This window comes from Sorex fumeus, unplaced genomic scaffold (assembly GCF_029834395.1).
Source record: "Sorex fumeus unplaced genomic scaffold, SorFum_2.1 ptg000137l, whole genome shotgun sequence".
NCBI classification, from domain to species: domain Eukaryota; kingdom Metazoa; phylum Chordata; class Mammalia; order Eulipotyphla; family Soricidae; genus Sorex; species Sorex fumeus.
This window is the reverse complement of record NW_026606194.1, coordinates 8,877-23,558: the sequence shown is the minus strand read 5'-3', so window position 1 is coordinate 23,558 and position 14,682 is coordinate 8,877. Positions and strand designations below refer to the sequence as shown.

Genomic DNA, 14,682 nt, shown 5'->3' with positions numbered 1-14,682 from the left:
ATTCAGCAATGCGGGCACCCAGATCTATACTCAGGAATGAGGACGTGGTCACGGCCATAACGCTAAGCTGGCCAGTGAGAGTATCATCTATAGTGCCAGGGAGGACCTGGAATCCCTCCAATATAAGATTCCCCCTCCCGATAATGAGGCCAACCATTCCAGCAGGCAGGGGCCCCTGGAAATTGACTGGGATGGGCTGAGGTCCCTGTGCCTGGGTTAGGATTGTGGGGGAGGTGGTACGGAGGTCCAATTTGGAGCTGCCTGGGATGGCGTGCAGGAGGGAATCGAAACCTGAGGCGGAACAATGGCTGGAGGCGGGAGGGATTGAGGGGGAAGGAAGGGGAGTGCCCCAGCTGCCTGCTGCATTACGGGGCCCTGGGGCCGGCCCCGCGACAAGTTTCCCGAGCGAGAGGCAACTTCAACCCGGCACTCTGATGCCCAGTGGTACCCGTTCTTACACTTGGGGCATAATTTCTGGGGTACACGCGCCCTCCCCCGCTCTGGGCAGTGGCGCCAGAGATGACCAGGCTTGTTACAGCCAAAGCAGACTCTAGGGTTGGCTGGAGCGGTCACGGGAGTATTGGTCAAACTTTTAAAGGCCGCCCCAATAGCCAGTCCCATTCTTTGAGAGGCTGGGTCTACATCGGCGCACAGGCGGAGGTAGTCAGAGAGGGTCTTGCCCCGTTTGTGAGGACGGAGGACGCCCTGGCAGACAGAATTAGCATTTTCATAGGCTAGGTGGCGAATAAAGTCGTTATCAGTGTCGCCTCCCCCCAGGAGGCGCTCAGCAGCCTCCACCAGGCGGCCAACAAAGTCATTATAGGGCTCATTAGGGCCCTGGCGGACTTTGGCAAGAGAGGTGACAACGGAACTCTTTGATGGGAGTCCCTTCCAAGCCTTTAAGGCTGCTGCCTGAATCTGCGTGAGAAGGCCGGGGGGAAACTGAGCCTGAACCTCATTAGAGGAAAAGGGAGCGTTACCCAGGAATTTGCTCAGTACCCAGGAGGAGGAGGACCCTCCCGCAGCAAGATTCCGCTGGGCCATATCCTGACAACGATCATGGTAGTCTGCCTTCCAGAGCAGATAATCTCCGCGGCTTAAAACGGCCCGGGTCAGGGAAAACCAATCGTTAGGGGTGAGCCAGATCTCACTAAGGGATTCTAAGAGGCTCAGAGTAAAGGGAGCGGTTGGGCCACAGGAGGTAACAGCATCCTTAATGTCTTTAATATCACTAAATTTCAGTCTTTCATAGCGCTGTCGCCCATGGGCTTCCGCATGGGCCTCCCCTGGCTCGAGATCCCTCGCATCCCTACCCCGATTAGGAGCCTCCTCGATGCCCTCACGGTCTTCTGGGGAGTCTGCCTCTTGGGCTGCTCCCTCCCTCTCCTCCCCTGAAGGGGCTTGAGGTGAGAGGCCTCTACCAGACCTGAGAGCAGGAAAGATCTGAGGGGCCTGCGGGGGAGCTTTAAGCGGCTGGCTCTGTGAATCGGGCGGGGCATTTGGGGATAGATCAAGTTGCCTGATTTGCCCCAGGAGGTCCAGGAATTCCTTCTTTTGTTGCAAAAAGGAGCGAAGCACTTGCGCTTCTTGCGCCAAGCGGTGGGTAGCAAGACGAAAGTCGGAACCCACAAAGGACGGTGAAAGATAATTGCTCGCCCCGAGATAGACCTCCGGATTGTATGGAGGGGGGCGGAGAGGGGAGGCAAGGGGGACCTTTGGGGGCCTCTCCGCTGTACGAGAGCGTGTGGCTGCATCCGTGAGGTCAGCAACGTTCTCCGGGGGAAGGGCATCAGAGTCCAAGGAACGCAGAGGGGAGTGCTTGGGGAGGGGATCCCTGATGGCTGGATATAAGCGGGGCATTAAACACTCAGAGGAGTCGGACTGGGATTTTGCAAGAGGTTTCTCGGGTGGCTCCCTGATGACTGGATATAAGCATGGCTCCAAACACTCAGAGGGGTCGGGCTGAGAGCCGGCGGGAGTTTTCTCGGGTGGCTCCTCAGGGGGCATAGGGATGGATATGGAGGGACAGGGGGATCTACGAGGTTCCTCTGATTCTGCGAGGGGGGTGGGGGAAACAGAAGGCGGGGGAGAAGGCGTGCGGGAGTGAGGGTTAGAAGGGCGATAATCTTTAAGAAAGGTCTCAGAGTCTTGGACTACCTGATGGGCGTCTGACTGAACATGTCGGACGCGAAGGACCTCATTAATGAGATTCCAATAAGAGAAAGTCGGAACGGGGATTTTCTCGGGACCAGACGTCCTGTAATAGTCTTTAAGACAGTCTCCTACACGGCCCCAACGTTTCTCATCGATGGTGCCCCCTTGAGGGAACCAGGGACAGATCTCCTCGATAAGAAGAAAGAAATCTATGAGATCCTTTTTCTTGACCCGGATACCCCTGTGCTTAAGGGAGGTCTTTAAGCCACGAATAAACAATTCCTTCTTGCTTAAACTCTGACCCATTTTCAGAGGTCAGGAAAAACAGCGTTCAAAAATACAGATACACGCAAATATGCAGATCACGAAAAAGAAAATGAAAATTATAGGAAGGAGAGAGGGAGTAAGACAGACAAAAGGAACAGAAGGCAGACAGGACATGAAGAGAGACGAGACAGGAGATGGGTCACTGGAAGGCTGTTCCCTGCGTGAATACCTGGGAGAAACAGACACAAGACACGGGGGAGGCCCAGCAAAGGGGCCCACTCAGGTGCTTGCCTGGCCAATGGGAAACTTAGCCGTAGTGGATCAGCCAAAGGTGACTTGCGGCCGACGTCTAAGTCAGCACCACCATAGACCATATGTTTCCCGTGGAACCGCAGGCAGCCCAAACGGATTCCGTAGCCTTTTCGGGGACCTTAAGGGTGCCCAGCCGTGGAACCACAGACTCGAATCAGAAGCGAGGACGCCTCTGACCGCTCATTCACTCACACACACATTCCACAAAGGACACGACAAAGGGGCGCAGGGGGGCCTTATCCAACCCAGTGACCGTCTCATATACCTCATATGAGACTGAACACTCAATTGTAACACAGACAGGAGGACTAGAAGGCAGAAAAGAAAAAACATGAATAGAGACGAGACAGGAGATGGGTCACTGGAAGGCTGAAGCCCCGCGTGAATACCTGGGAGAAACAGACGAGAGACACGGGGGAGGCCCGACAAAGGGGCCCACTCAGGTGCTTGCCTGGCCAATGGGAAACTTAGCCGTAGTGGATCAGCCAAAGGTGACTTGCGGCCGACGTCTAAGTCAGCACCACCATAGACCATATGTTTCCCGTGGAACCGCAGGCAGCCCAAACGGATTCCGTAGCCTTTTCGGGGACCTTAAGGGTGCCCAGCCGTGGAACCACAAATTCGAATCAGAGGCGAGGACGCCCCTGACCGCTCATTCACTCACACACCCATTCCACAAAGGACACAACAAAGGAGCGCGGGGGAGCCTTATCCAACCCAGTGACCGTCTCATATACCTCATATGAGACTGAACACTCAGTTCTCCCCTTATACCACCCCGTCAACCTCTATAACGAGGCAGGGGCTAATACCCACTCGACCTCGAACGAGATGGGTATTTTTGATTAGGCGCGCACTTACCTTTCCGTGCGTCCCGGTGGCCACCGCTTTCTGAAGGGGAGTTCGGAGGTCGTCTCCCAGACACCGCCCCGCGTGGGCGCCAGTTGCGGGGGGCCCCGCCAGACCACTCTCCGGCCTGCGGAGGTGGCCCTAGGATCCGTAGGTGCTGGGAAGGACCGACCGAATGAACACGAGACACAAGAGACAGAATGCAGCTCAGAAACAGAGAGAAAAAGGGACAGGGCTTTATTGGGGGCAATCAGGGTATATATCCATTAGTGAGGCAGCTACACAAAAGGTCGTGCCCATATATGGTTAGGAAGGTTTGTTTTCACCTATCATGCATTACAAGGTTTATGTGTATCTGGTACCAGACACGAGGTGATTACACAAAGGGCCATGTCCATATGATTTACCAGACATGAGGTAGATACACAAAGAGCCATGTCCATATGATTTATAAAATTTACATGCATCACATACCAGACACGAGATAGTTACTTCTTGTTATTACTGACAGCCATGACAGATGTTCTCTCAGGATAACCATACATCAAGATAACCATACATAGCACTGGTTTTGCCTGTTGCAGGGTCACGTAGGTCAAGATGACCATACATAGCACAGGCTGTGCCTGCCGTGGGGTCGTAGGTCAGGATGACCATACAGGCACTTAGGCCTTGGTCAGTTAAAGGGCCAGCTTCCCACACACCATCTCGCCAGAAATTCCGACTTTATCTTTATCCTTTCCCTCCGTTCATTCCACTCTATTTATGTTTTAGATTCCTCAAGGATGCCAAGTATGCTCTGTCATAGAGTCCTGCTTTTGTTGTTTGTTTTGGGGCCACATCTTGTGATGCTCTGGGGGTACGCCTGCCTCTGCACTCAGGAACCACCCCTCGCAGTGCTCAGGGGACCATATAGGATGCTGATGATAGAACCTGGGCTGGTCATGTGCAAGGCAAGTTCCTTACCCGATGTACTCTCTCTTCAGACCCAGCCCTGCATTTTCTATTCTCAATGACCTGATAGTACTTCACCCAGAAAGCCAAGGGGCGTACAGCTTTCCATTCAGATTTCTACTCAACTTCTTCATCAGTAAGTTTTTCTTGGACCAGTTGATAAAAGAGCACCCATTCCTCCTCTTCAACACTCCTCCCTTGGAGTCCTTTTTCTATTTACTCTTTGAAATTCTTTTTCTTTATTTTTTGCTTTTTTGGGTCACACCCGGTGTTGCACAGGGGTTGCTCCTGGCTCGTGCACTCAGGAACTACTCCTGACAGTGCTCAGGGAACCATATGGGATGCTGGGAATCAAACCGGAGTCAACCATATGCAAGGAAAACACCCAACCTGCTGTGCTATCACTCCAGCCTCACTCTTTGAAATTCTTATCCATATGTAATGTACTGCACACTGACAGGAGGAATTTTTTTTCTCAGTGCTGAATCTACCTAGCCCAGAAACTTCCTTACTCTTGCTAGACTCGGCAAAATTAGTTTTTTTGAATAAAGAAAAGGGAGGAGGTGAAATTTTATAAGGTTCACAAAATAGATAACACATTAGCGGACTTAAGACAGATGAAAGGTATTAAACAGATAAGGTGGACAGAATTTCCGTAAAAGGGGTGTTCAAAGGCAATGCAAACTAAAACCACATAATTTACTTAACACAATCTGTGTACTAGAGGATAGGGAAACCGTAAGGCTCAATTATAGCAGAAATCTTCCATAGTAAAGAGTTAATTAACACACTTTAAAAAACAGAGAGTTCTTTAAGGGCAGCGATCATGTTTTACTCTTTCTTTGCTTAGTTCTAAATAATCAGCAGTTATTATACATAAAATAATTGCAGATACTCGGCGATTTGTAAATGCATATTATTAGCCAGCAAGTAATCCCTTTGCTTTTTAAAACCTAAGGTGAATATTTTTTTCATTGAAAAGTTAGTACACTTTTAAAAAAAAATTTAGATCCAAAGGGACCAAGAGATCATCAAATTCAGCTTTTCTACAACTTAACTGGGAAAACTGAACTATAGTGAGGTTGATTACCTGAGAATGGAACCAGATGGTTTGCAGTTAAGATCTAGAACAACTACTTTGACTCATTTTGTGCCATTTTCTTGAAAGAAGAGTTCTCAAAACTCATCTATTGAAATGATAACCACTCATACATTTTGATGTATCTTCGAGAAACCCTGGTCCAAATCTTGTACAAGAAATCCTTACAGTAAGAAGTTTAAATTAGAAAATAATTTTAAGTTTAATGTGAAAGCAATCTACGTACGTATAAATAGGAATATAACCACATTCATTTTGTGATCGCCAAATCATAGAATAGTATGAAGCACTTAAAAATGAACACAATTTGATGTGTACTAACATAGAACCTTTACCACACTGTTAAAAAAGGGGGGGGGCGGTGCAACGCGGTTAGCAGAATGACACACATAGGACGACTGTATCTTGAAACCGAGCAAGTCCGTTGCTAGGCGCGTTGCCAAGGCCGGGGGCGGGGGCAGTGAGAGCTCCCTAATGTGGGCCAGGTGTGTCCATGGAAACCTCGCCCAGGGAACACGTGGCCAATCAGAGTGGGACTGGGAGGGCTGTGGGGGCGGCAGCCAGAGCAGAAAAAAGACAGCCTGCAGGCCCACTTCTTTTTTCCTCCTGGCTCTTGGACTTCCTCGCTCTCTCGGAATTTCCAGCACCAGGTAGGGCTCTGCGTCCCCAGGGCCTGGCATGGGCAGGTGGCTCGGGGCCAGCTCGGCCCGGTGGAGGTTCGGGTCAGGCCGGACTCCGGCGCCAGGGCAGCAATAAGGAGAGGGGTGCAGGGGGGCACTGTGGCCGCGGCTGGGGGCTCGGAGACTCTCGGTGCAGTGGGGGAGCTCCCAGCGACAGGCCCAGAGCACGGGGGTCGCGCGCAGGCGCTGGGAGACTGGGGGAAGGGCCCGGGGGACGGACAGCGAGGCGGGGGTGTAACGGGGGTCCGAGAGCCCCTCTGCCCACCCCCTTTATTCTATTGGCAAGTTGAGGTGTAGGCCTGCTTCCACTCCGAATCTTCCCCCCCTCCCCCGGCGGTGCCTGGGGACCGAGGGGGCGTCTGGCACCCCAACTGGGTCACCCACGTGGCAGGCTCAGCCCCGCCCACGGGGTCTCCATTGCAAGGGCCTGGGGGCGTAGAGACCAGGGTGCCTCCAGCGGGTGGGCCCTGTTCCCCCCCACCGCCCCCGCCTGGGGGCCTGGGGGCGTGGGGGCGTGGCCGCATTGTTGAGACGCCAGTGGGCGTGGCCTCACCTGGGCGCATCGTGGGGGCGTGGCCCCCGTGAGCCTCGTGCGGGTGTGACCCCGGCAGCCTGGGGGCATGGCCGGCCTCACCTCTGAAGCGCTGGGGGCGTGGCCTCCCCGTGAGCTGCCTAGGGGCGTGGTCCCCCATGAGCCTCCTCGTGGGGGCGTGGCCCCATAAGCCTCGTGTGGGTGTGGCCTCACCCTTGAGCTGCTTGGGGGCATGGCCTCGCCCTTGAGCCGCCTGGGGGCGTGGCCTCACCCTGCTCCTCCTGGGGGCGTGGCCTCCCCGTGAGCTGCCTAGGGGCGTGGTCCCCCATGAGCCTCCTCGTGGGGGCGTGGCCCCGTAAAGCCTCGTGTGGGTGTGGCCTCACCCTTGAGCTGCTTGGGGGCATGGCCTCGCCTTTGAGCCGCCTGGGGGCGTGGCCTCACCCGTGCTCCTCCTGGGGGCGTGGCCTCCCCGTGAGCTGCCTAGGGGCGTGGTCCCCCATGAGCCTCCTCGTGGGGGCGTGGCCCCGTAAGCCTCGTGTGGATGTGGCCTCACCCTTGAGCTGCTTGGGGGCATGGCCTCGCCCTTGAGCCGCCTGGGGGCGTGGCCTCACCCGTGCTCCTCCTGGGGGCGTGGCCTCCCCGTGAGCTGCCTAGGGGCGTGGTCCCCCATGAGCCTCCTCGTGGGGGCGTGGCCCCGTAAGCCTCGTGTGGGTGTGGCCTCACCCTTGAGCTGCTTGGGAGGATGGCCTCGCCCTTGAGCTGCCTGGGGGCGTGGCCTCACCCGTGCTCCTCCTGGGGGCGTGGCCTCCCCGTGAGCTGCCTAGGGGCGTGGTCCCCCATGAGCCTCCTCGTGGGGGCGTGGCCACCGTAAGCCTCGTGTGGGTGTGGCCTCACCCTTGAGCTGCTTGGGGGCATGGCCTCGCCCTTGAGCCGCCTGGGGGCGTGGCCTCACCCTGCTCCTCCTGGGGGCGTGGCCTCCCCGTGAGCTGCCTGGGGCGTGGTCCCCCATGAGCCTCCTCGTGGGGGCGTGGCCCCGTAAGCCTCGTGTGGGTGTGGCCTCACCCTTGAGCTGCTTGGGGGCATGGCCTCGCCCTTGAGCCGCCTGGGGGCGTGGCCTCACCCGTGCTCCTCCTGGGGGCGTGGCCTCACCTCTGAGCTGCGGGTGGGCGTGGCCTCCTCGGGAGCTGCCTGGGGCGCTCAGGGTGGAGTCTCTGCGCAAAGAGCAAATGGAGCAAAGAGCCGCACACCTGCGGGTTGCCCGAGGCTGCCCCGGGAGGCCCCGCCCCGTGGGTCTGTCCAGCGCCCCTCGGGTCAGTGTGTGTGGAGGGTGCCTGATCCTCGGGGGCGGGCAGGTCGTGGCTGGGCCTGGCCCTCGGGGAACGACGGGTCGTGGCTAGGCCAGGCGGGCGCCAGGCTCAGGGCTGGGGCAGGGTCCCCGCACACCCGCCCCCACCCGGTTCAGCGCCCAGGGAGGCCCGGTCCACCTTGCCACTGCCCGGAACTGCCCCTGCCTTTCATCGTTTTAAATCGAGCTCTTTTTTTGCTTTTCATTTTTACCTTTTGCATTGGATCACAGTGAGTTGTTGTTGTTGATGGTTGGATGCCAGCCCCGAGATCCGAGCATCCCCCCCCCCCCACCCCGGTCCCCTCTGCAGCTCACACTTCTCACCTCCGGCGTCCCCAGCTTCCCTCCCAGGGCCAGGGATGTCCTTGCGTGCCCCAGACACGGGCCTCACCTGACTCGGTGCGTGCTTCTTCACTAGGGTCCACTGGGAGCTGTGGACGGGCTCCAGAGGATGAGGCCGGAGCGCCTGGGCTTCCAGGTAGGACTCCTGCTGGCCTCTCACTCCCCTTTGGCGTGGTGACCAGGGTGACCCTGAGACCGTCACTGCCCTGCCCTAGCCTACGGGTCTCAGGGGAGCAGCTCTGAAAGACCGTGGACTGCAGAAGGGAGCACTCCTTCCCAGACTGCGTCCATTCTCATTTAATTCACAGTTGCAACCAATCGAAGACATTGCAGTGAGGGTCAGTGGGAAGCAACAGGCTTAGCATGTGGCAGGCCAGGGACTGTAGCATTGCAGGTTCGCTCCCCCCATCTGAGACAGTGGCTCGCGCTCACTGTCAGGTGCAGGGTGGCATGTCCCATGTCCTCATACATCGCTCTGCCTCTGCACAGCGATCAATTCAGTCATAGGAGCATCCAGGTCTGAGAGCACTGGGTGACCACCCCCCCCCCAAGAGGGCTCCAGGAGAAATCCAGAGAGATGGAGTGTGCTGGGCATCATGCCAGTGACCACTTGCAGACATCACTCTAGCCCTTACACACACGTGTGTCCTGACCATATCCATCCGTGGGTTTTCAGCCACCATTACAGGCCTGTTTCCTAGGTTTTCCTGGCAGCCTCCAGAACCCTGGCATGCATGCGTGGCTTGGTGCTCATCATGTCCCACCAGAGACCCACATGGCTGCTCCTGCCGCAACACTGTCAGCTTCCTGTTCCAGAGTGCCTGAGTGGAGGCGCTGTGCAGGTCAGTCATCGCCGATCACACACAACGCAGGTGTGTCACATGCTCATTTTCACATCACGTGGACAAGTTTTGTCCCCTTCAACTATGGTTAATCTTTTCTAGTTTTTACACTGGCTAAGTATGATTCAGGAATGAAGTGTCTCTTTATACAGCGAAATCTGTGTTGTGTACAGAACCTTGCTGCATGTCTTCTGTGTGTGTTCATTTACATCCTACAGCTGTTTCCTGGGCTGTTCATTGACATCACTATAGACCATGATAAGAGATTAGATTTTAAGAAATCCACCATTTGCATCAATAGGGCGTAACAGTTGCCGGGCTCTAGCTTTTTTCCCCTAAAGTCCTGGTACTCTGGGACCAGACCTACACATTACGGGGTGCTGGTTGTCTCATAGGCCTCCAGATCACCCAGTTTCATCCTTTATACATGTCCTCTGAATAGCACTGGGATTCAATTCCGAGCATATGCACAGGGTCAGGCATTGACCACCTGGGGTATGGTCCAGAAATGCCTCCTAAGGCAGGAGTGTGGGACCTCTGCTTCCCTCCAGGTGCCGCAGATGGGCCCATGGTAGCCCCAGGGCACTCTTGGCCACTGGAAGCACAGAGTGGGAAGGTCAGGAACCCCCAGGCTTGCACATGACCTTGCTGTGGTTGGGACCTACGTGCCAGAGACTTTGCTCTGGATCTTGGATGTGCAAGGGCTGTGCCCCCTTGCTGAAGTGTTTTCTTCTTTGCATTTTTACCCTTGATTTTAAATGAGTGAGAGTCCAGGCAGCACACACTGCAGCTTTTGGGAGGTTGGAACTTCATCCCTGCCACTGACTTCACAATCCCAAGCCCAGATCCAGGTGTTACCCCTGAGGGCTGGTGTGCTTTGAGTACAAAACCATGCTAGAGTAAATGGATTTATTTTCCTTTTGATTTTGTTAACAGTTTTTCCTCTTGTCCTGTAGAACTTCCGTGTAATTCTCACATTGCTGAGTGAGTTGTAGTGCAGATTCTGTAGATCCCACTTTCTCTGCCTGCCCAGGGTCTTGCGTTCACTCACCTTTGATCATTGATGCTGTGAATAACCACGTACAGCTCTTTGCCCACAGTTGAGTTCTGCCCCTTGTCGAGCTCTTTAGACTCCTAGTGAAGTGATAGGAGGTAGAGGACCTGTCTGCACTTCCTTAAGCAGCATTGCCATTATTGCTTTGCCTGTTGCGTTTGCTTTGCATATTCTATTGCTGTATGATCTTATTTCAGGTGTTTTTTGGTGGGGCACAATGAGCTTGAGAGAACCAGGCACTGTTACCAGTGTGTGTCATTCACTGACTTTGAAATTGTCATGATACTCAGGTTGCTGTTGGGAAATGATGGGTATGACCTACGGTCCTTTTGTAGTATCCATTGTCTTGCTCAACTCTTTATTCGCATATAAAGCCACCGAGTGGTCCAGTCTGCTGCTGTGACGTACTATTACTGTACACTTTTAACCGTTGCAGCGTCCTTTTATCGTGAAGTTCACCTCATGACTCGCAGTTGTTCAGATTGTATTTCCGTTTAAAGCAGTAGCCCCGCACTTTAGCTGTGTGCGTTTCTGCTGTGACAGTGGTGTTTCTGCTATGTGCAGAAACCCTATGTCACTGCAAACTTTAATTCTCTGATTTTCCTCCTTCTGGTTTCAACATTCTTAAAACCTTCTGGCAACATACCTTAGTCTTGTCAAAGGACTGGAAGGTACTCCCCGTCTTTGGAAGTATTTTGGCTGATTATTACCCTGAGTAACAAATCCCCAGAACACACTCACCCTTGGAGTTTCACTCACTCTTGCACGTGTACTTGCTTATGTGTTTTCAAAAGGCCGACAGTGCTCTCTCTCTCTTGCCACCCACATTCAGTGGTCTCTGGCTGCTTCCCCCACCCCAGGGAGGCCTACAGTGATAGGTAGGTGAAGGAAGGAACGAGGGTCAGGCTGGTCGGTAACAATTGTAGTTTATTACAATCTTCACTCCCCTTCCGCTGCTCTCCCTCTCTCTCTCTCTCAAACCCGCGCCCCTCTCATCTCTGACTCTGCCCCCCTGGAGCCCGAGCCCCCTCCGATCTTACAGTCTTAGTTTATATAGCAATCACATAGGGTGGTGACACAAATGTGGGTTGAACATTAACAAATCAACAGAGAGAGGTAAGGCCACTCCTCCAGGAGATTAACTCAAGGATAAAATCTCATCTAAAATGATGACTCCAGATGACTAGGAGATCCACTTAAGGGTGGGATCCCAACAAGGATGTGTTCTTTCCTCAGTAATCCACTTAAATAGTTGTAGTAAATCTACTTTCAATATTTCAAGCAATGTCATTCTGGAGGAGCACAGTAAGAGATATAAACTTAAGGTTTGGTTCTTCCTGAGGACATCTCATGATATATTCTGTAATATATATTCAATATATAATATTGAATTATTAATATATAATAAATTATAACAATATATAATAATAAATTATAACAATATACAATATTGTTATATATAACATATATAAAAATAAATTATAACAACATTATAAATATATAATAATTATAATATATAATATATAAATGTATATAAATAAAAACTACATAATATATAATAATATATTATCATAATATAGAATAAGAATAAATATATAATAATATATTCAATATATAACAATAAATTCACTATATATTCAAAATATATATATTACAGTCCTCAGGCCAGGCTAGCCTTCCTAGCCTCAGCAGGGTCCTAGTCTTGCTGTTACTTACTTTTGGATCATGACAGCATTTGTCCATGGTCATGCCCTCAACTTATAGTTGAGTATCGTAGCGCTTTGGCCTGGCCCATTTCGATGCCAGGGTAGCTCACCGCTTGCCCTGAGTTCATTCAGTCCCTCGTTGGGACCCTGCTTTTGAGGTGCCAGGAACTAAGGGCAACAAAGTCAAGAAAGCAGATGCCCAGGAGTAAATATTATTTGTAGTCAATCAACTCCCAAGTTACAAAAGTATAACATTAACTGTCTTCCTGTGTCCATACAGAAAGGACATTGCTTTGAGACTTAACTTACAAGTTCAGTGTTCTTAGAAGGATCTGACCTTATAAGCTAACAGAATCTGATTAGGGAGAAAAGGTGATTAGCCGATTGGGGAGGAGAGCACAGAGAAGAGTTTGCAGATAAATACTGACAAATGGAAGTGACTGTGATAGGCGTAACCAATAAACATAAGCTCCCTGTGGCAATGTTATCCTACATAAGCCTGCAGAGCTCACCCCCTGGGTATGATCGCCATTGCTTTATTTCCTGTGTTTGGCCACAGGAAGTTTCAGGGATAGCATGCTGTCATCTGTGTGTAACATAGCTGTCCTTGCACTGAAAATTCATCACATTTTCCCACAAGGAGCTTCCTGGGAAGCACCATCTGTATTTTATGACAGTGAGCCCTGAAGAGCTTTTCAGGACTTAGCAGCTCCATGACAAGCATACTTTGAAAGACCACTGTCAACATACGTAATAGGTCTCTCTCTCTCTCTCTATATATATATGTATATGCAATCTATGTATACAAAAATATATGTAATATTTCTGATGGATTTCTACTTTCACAGTGAGTCCTCGAGTTTCTTTTGGGGAGTCCAGACTAGTTGCATTCCTGTATGGATTTGCCACCCCTGCTTGTGTGGCATGCCATCCTCTGTTTCCATGTATTATCCGAGTATGCTTTCATCCTCTACTGAGACTGTGTTAGTAGTTGCAGCAGTGTCAGTGTTTTGGATTGTCTGCCACTGCATTCGTCCTGAAGGATGATTCATCTATGGACTGGTTCTCTCAATATGTGGCTTTGCGAGTTTTCTCCCTTTTTTACTGCCTTAGAAGTGGGCCAGAGAGGAAGTCCCAGTGAGGGAGGGGAAGTGAACTGGGGAGGCCCGTGTTCTCAGGGCATCCATCGATCCTTGAGAAGGTGCATTCATGACACCATTCTAGGCACATAATCAATTTGTGTCAGAGCATTCACTGTGAGTATGAACACTTGGGAGGCCTTTATTTCTTTTCTCAGTTTACTCTGTGCCTTTTGTCAACTTTCAGTGAAATCAGACACTTTGGGTAGACTCCTGCAAGTTATGTGTGTATGGTCAAGTCTGTGGTCTGTGCATGGACATTTCTGTTGCTCTACTCGGCATTCCAGAAGTAACTGAGGATCACTGCTGGTGAGTGAATGGAGGGGTGTTAGCTGGGTTCCTATTCTTACTCAGGACTGCCTCGTGGACTGTTGCACGTCTGTTATGATGTTGGCCATTGACTTGTATTCTGGACTTCCTGGAGGAGCTGGACTTTGTGTGGTTGGGTTGCTGTTGCAGTGTGTGATTTATCACCACCAGATGGTAGTCAGGTGTTTTACGTTTCCGTTACAGTTTGGCTGTGGTCTTTCACCTGAGCGGGGACCACCCACCCATGATCACTGCGTGTGTTTCGAGGAGACTAATAAAAGACTACAAAACCTGTGCCTGGATCTTTTCATTTATTAACTTGTGTAATTAACTTTTGTAATGTTTGTTTGTGCTATTGCCCCTGTGCTGCTCCCATATATTTATGCACTGTGTTTGTGTGTGCTTCACGGTGCTGCTGCTTTTGCTGTTACGTTTTACTTCATGGCTGAGATGATCCTGACTTAGTGTTTCTGAACATTGGTGTGGGTACATTAGATTAATGTTACAGTGCTTACATGGGGATGTCAAGATTGTGGTTACTGATTCTTAAAACACTCACTGAAACTGGGATCACAGGATACAGGTGAAACAGGTGGTCTCGATAATTCATTGCTCACATAAGATGCATTTGCAGAAATCACCTTGTTTCCAACCAGCTGCTGAAAACAAGATTCAAATTATTACTCATTCTCACATGTGTTGTGGTTTTCATGCTTTGGCTTTGACTTAAGTAAGCCATTGCTTAACATGTAGTGCTGACCATTTTTCTTGAATTCTCTATGCGCCCTATTTCTTGTTTTACCTGTATGTTTCGTATTTCTTGTGATGCCTGTATGTTCCATATTTCTCGTGTACCTGTATTTTCCGTATTTCTGTTCCATAATTCTGTGTCACAGACATGATTTACTAATCATAAGGTTTCTTTGCTCTATTTTCCGATCTTGATTCTTAGAGCAGACACGGGCATGCGTGTTCATGTCTGTGGATTCCCATCCATGTGAGCACATTCACTGAAAGTTCCCTTTAATCAGTCATGTTCTATGGAAGTAACTGGCAGATGCAAAATTCACGGGCAAATGTCTGCCTACTCTCTCTTGC

The 14,682-nt window shown here is 51.3% G+C and overlaps 1 protein-coding gene across 1 annotated transcript in view; it reads right to left on the bottom strand.

Annotated features, from left to right (window-relative positions):
• LOC130015899 (vacuolar protein sorting-associated protein 33A-like) overlaps positions 1 to 9,385 on the bottom strand; it is a 115,214-nt gene extending 105,829 nt beyond the window's left edge. Inside the window, 6 exon segments of the mRNA XM_056106644.1 lie at positions 241 to 291; positions 449 to 560; positions 643 to 918; positions 3,595 to 3,624; positions 6,283 to 6,509; positions 9,310 to 9,385. Of these exon segments, the coding sequence (XP_055962619.1) occupies positions 241 to 291; positions 449 to 560; positions 643 to 918; positions 3,595 to 3,624; positions 6,283 to 6,509; positions 9,310 to 9,385 (772 nt within the window).
• Between the last annotated feature and the right edge of the window lie 5,297 nt (positions 9,386 to 14,682).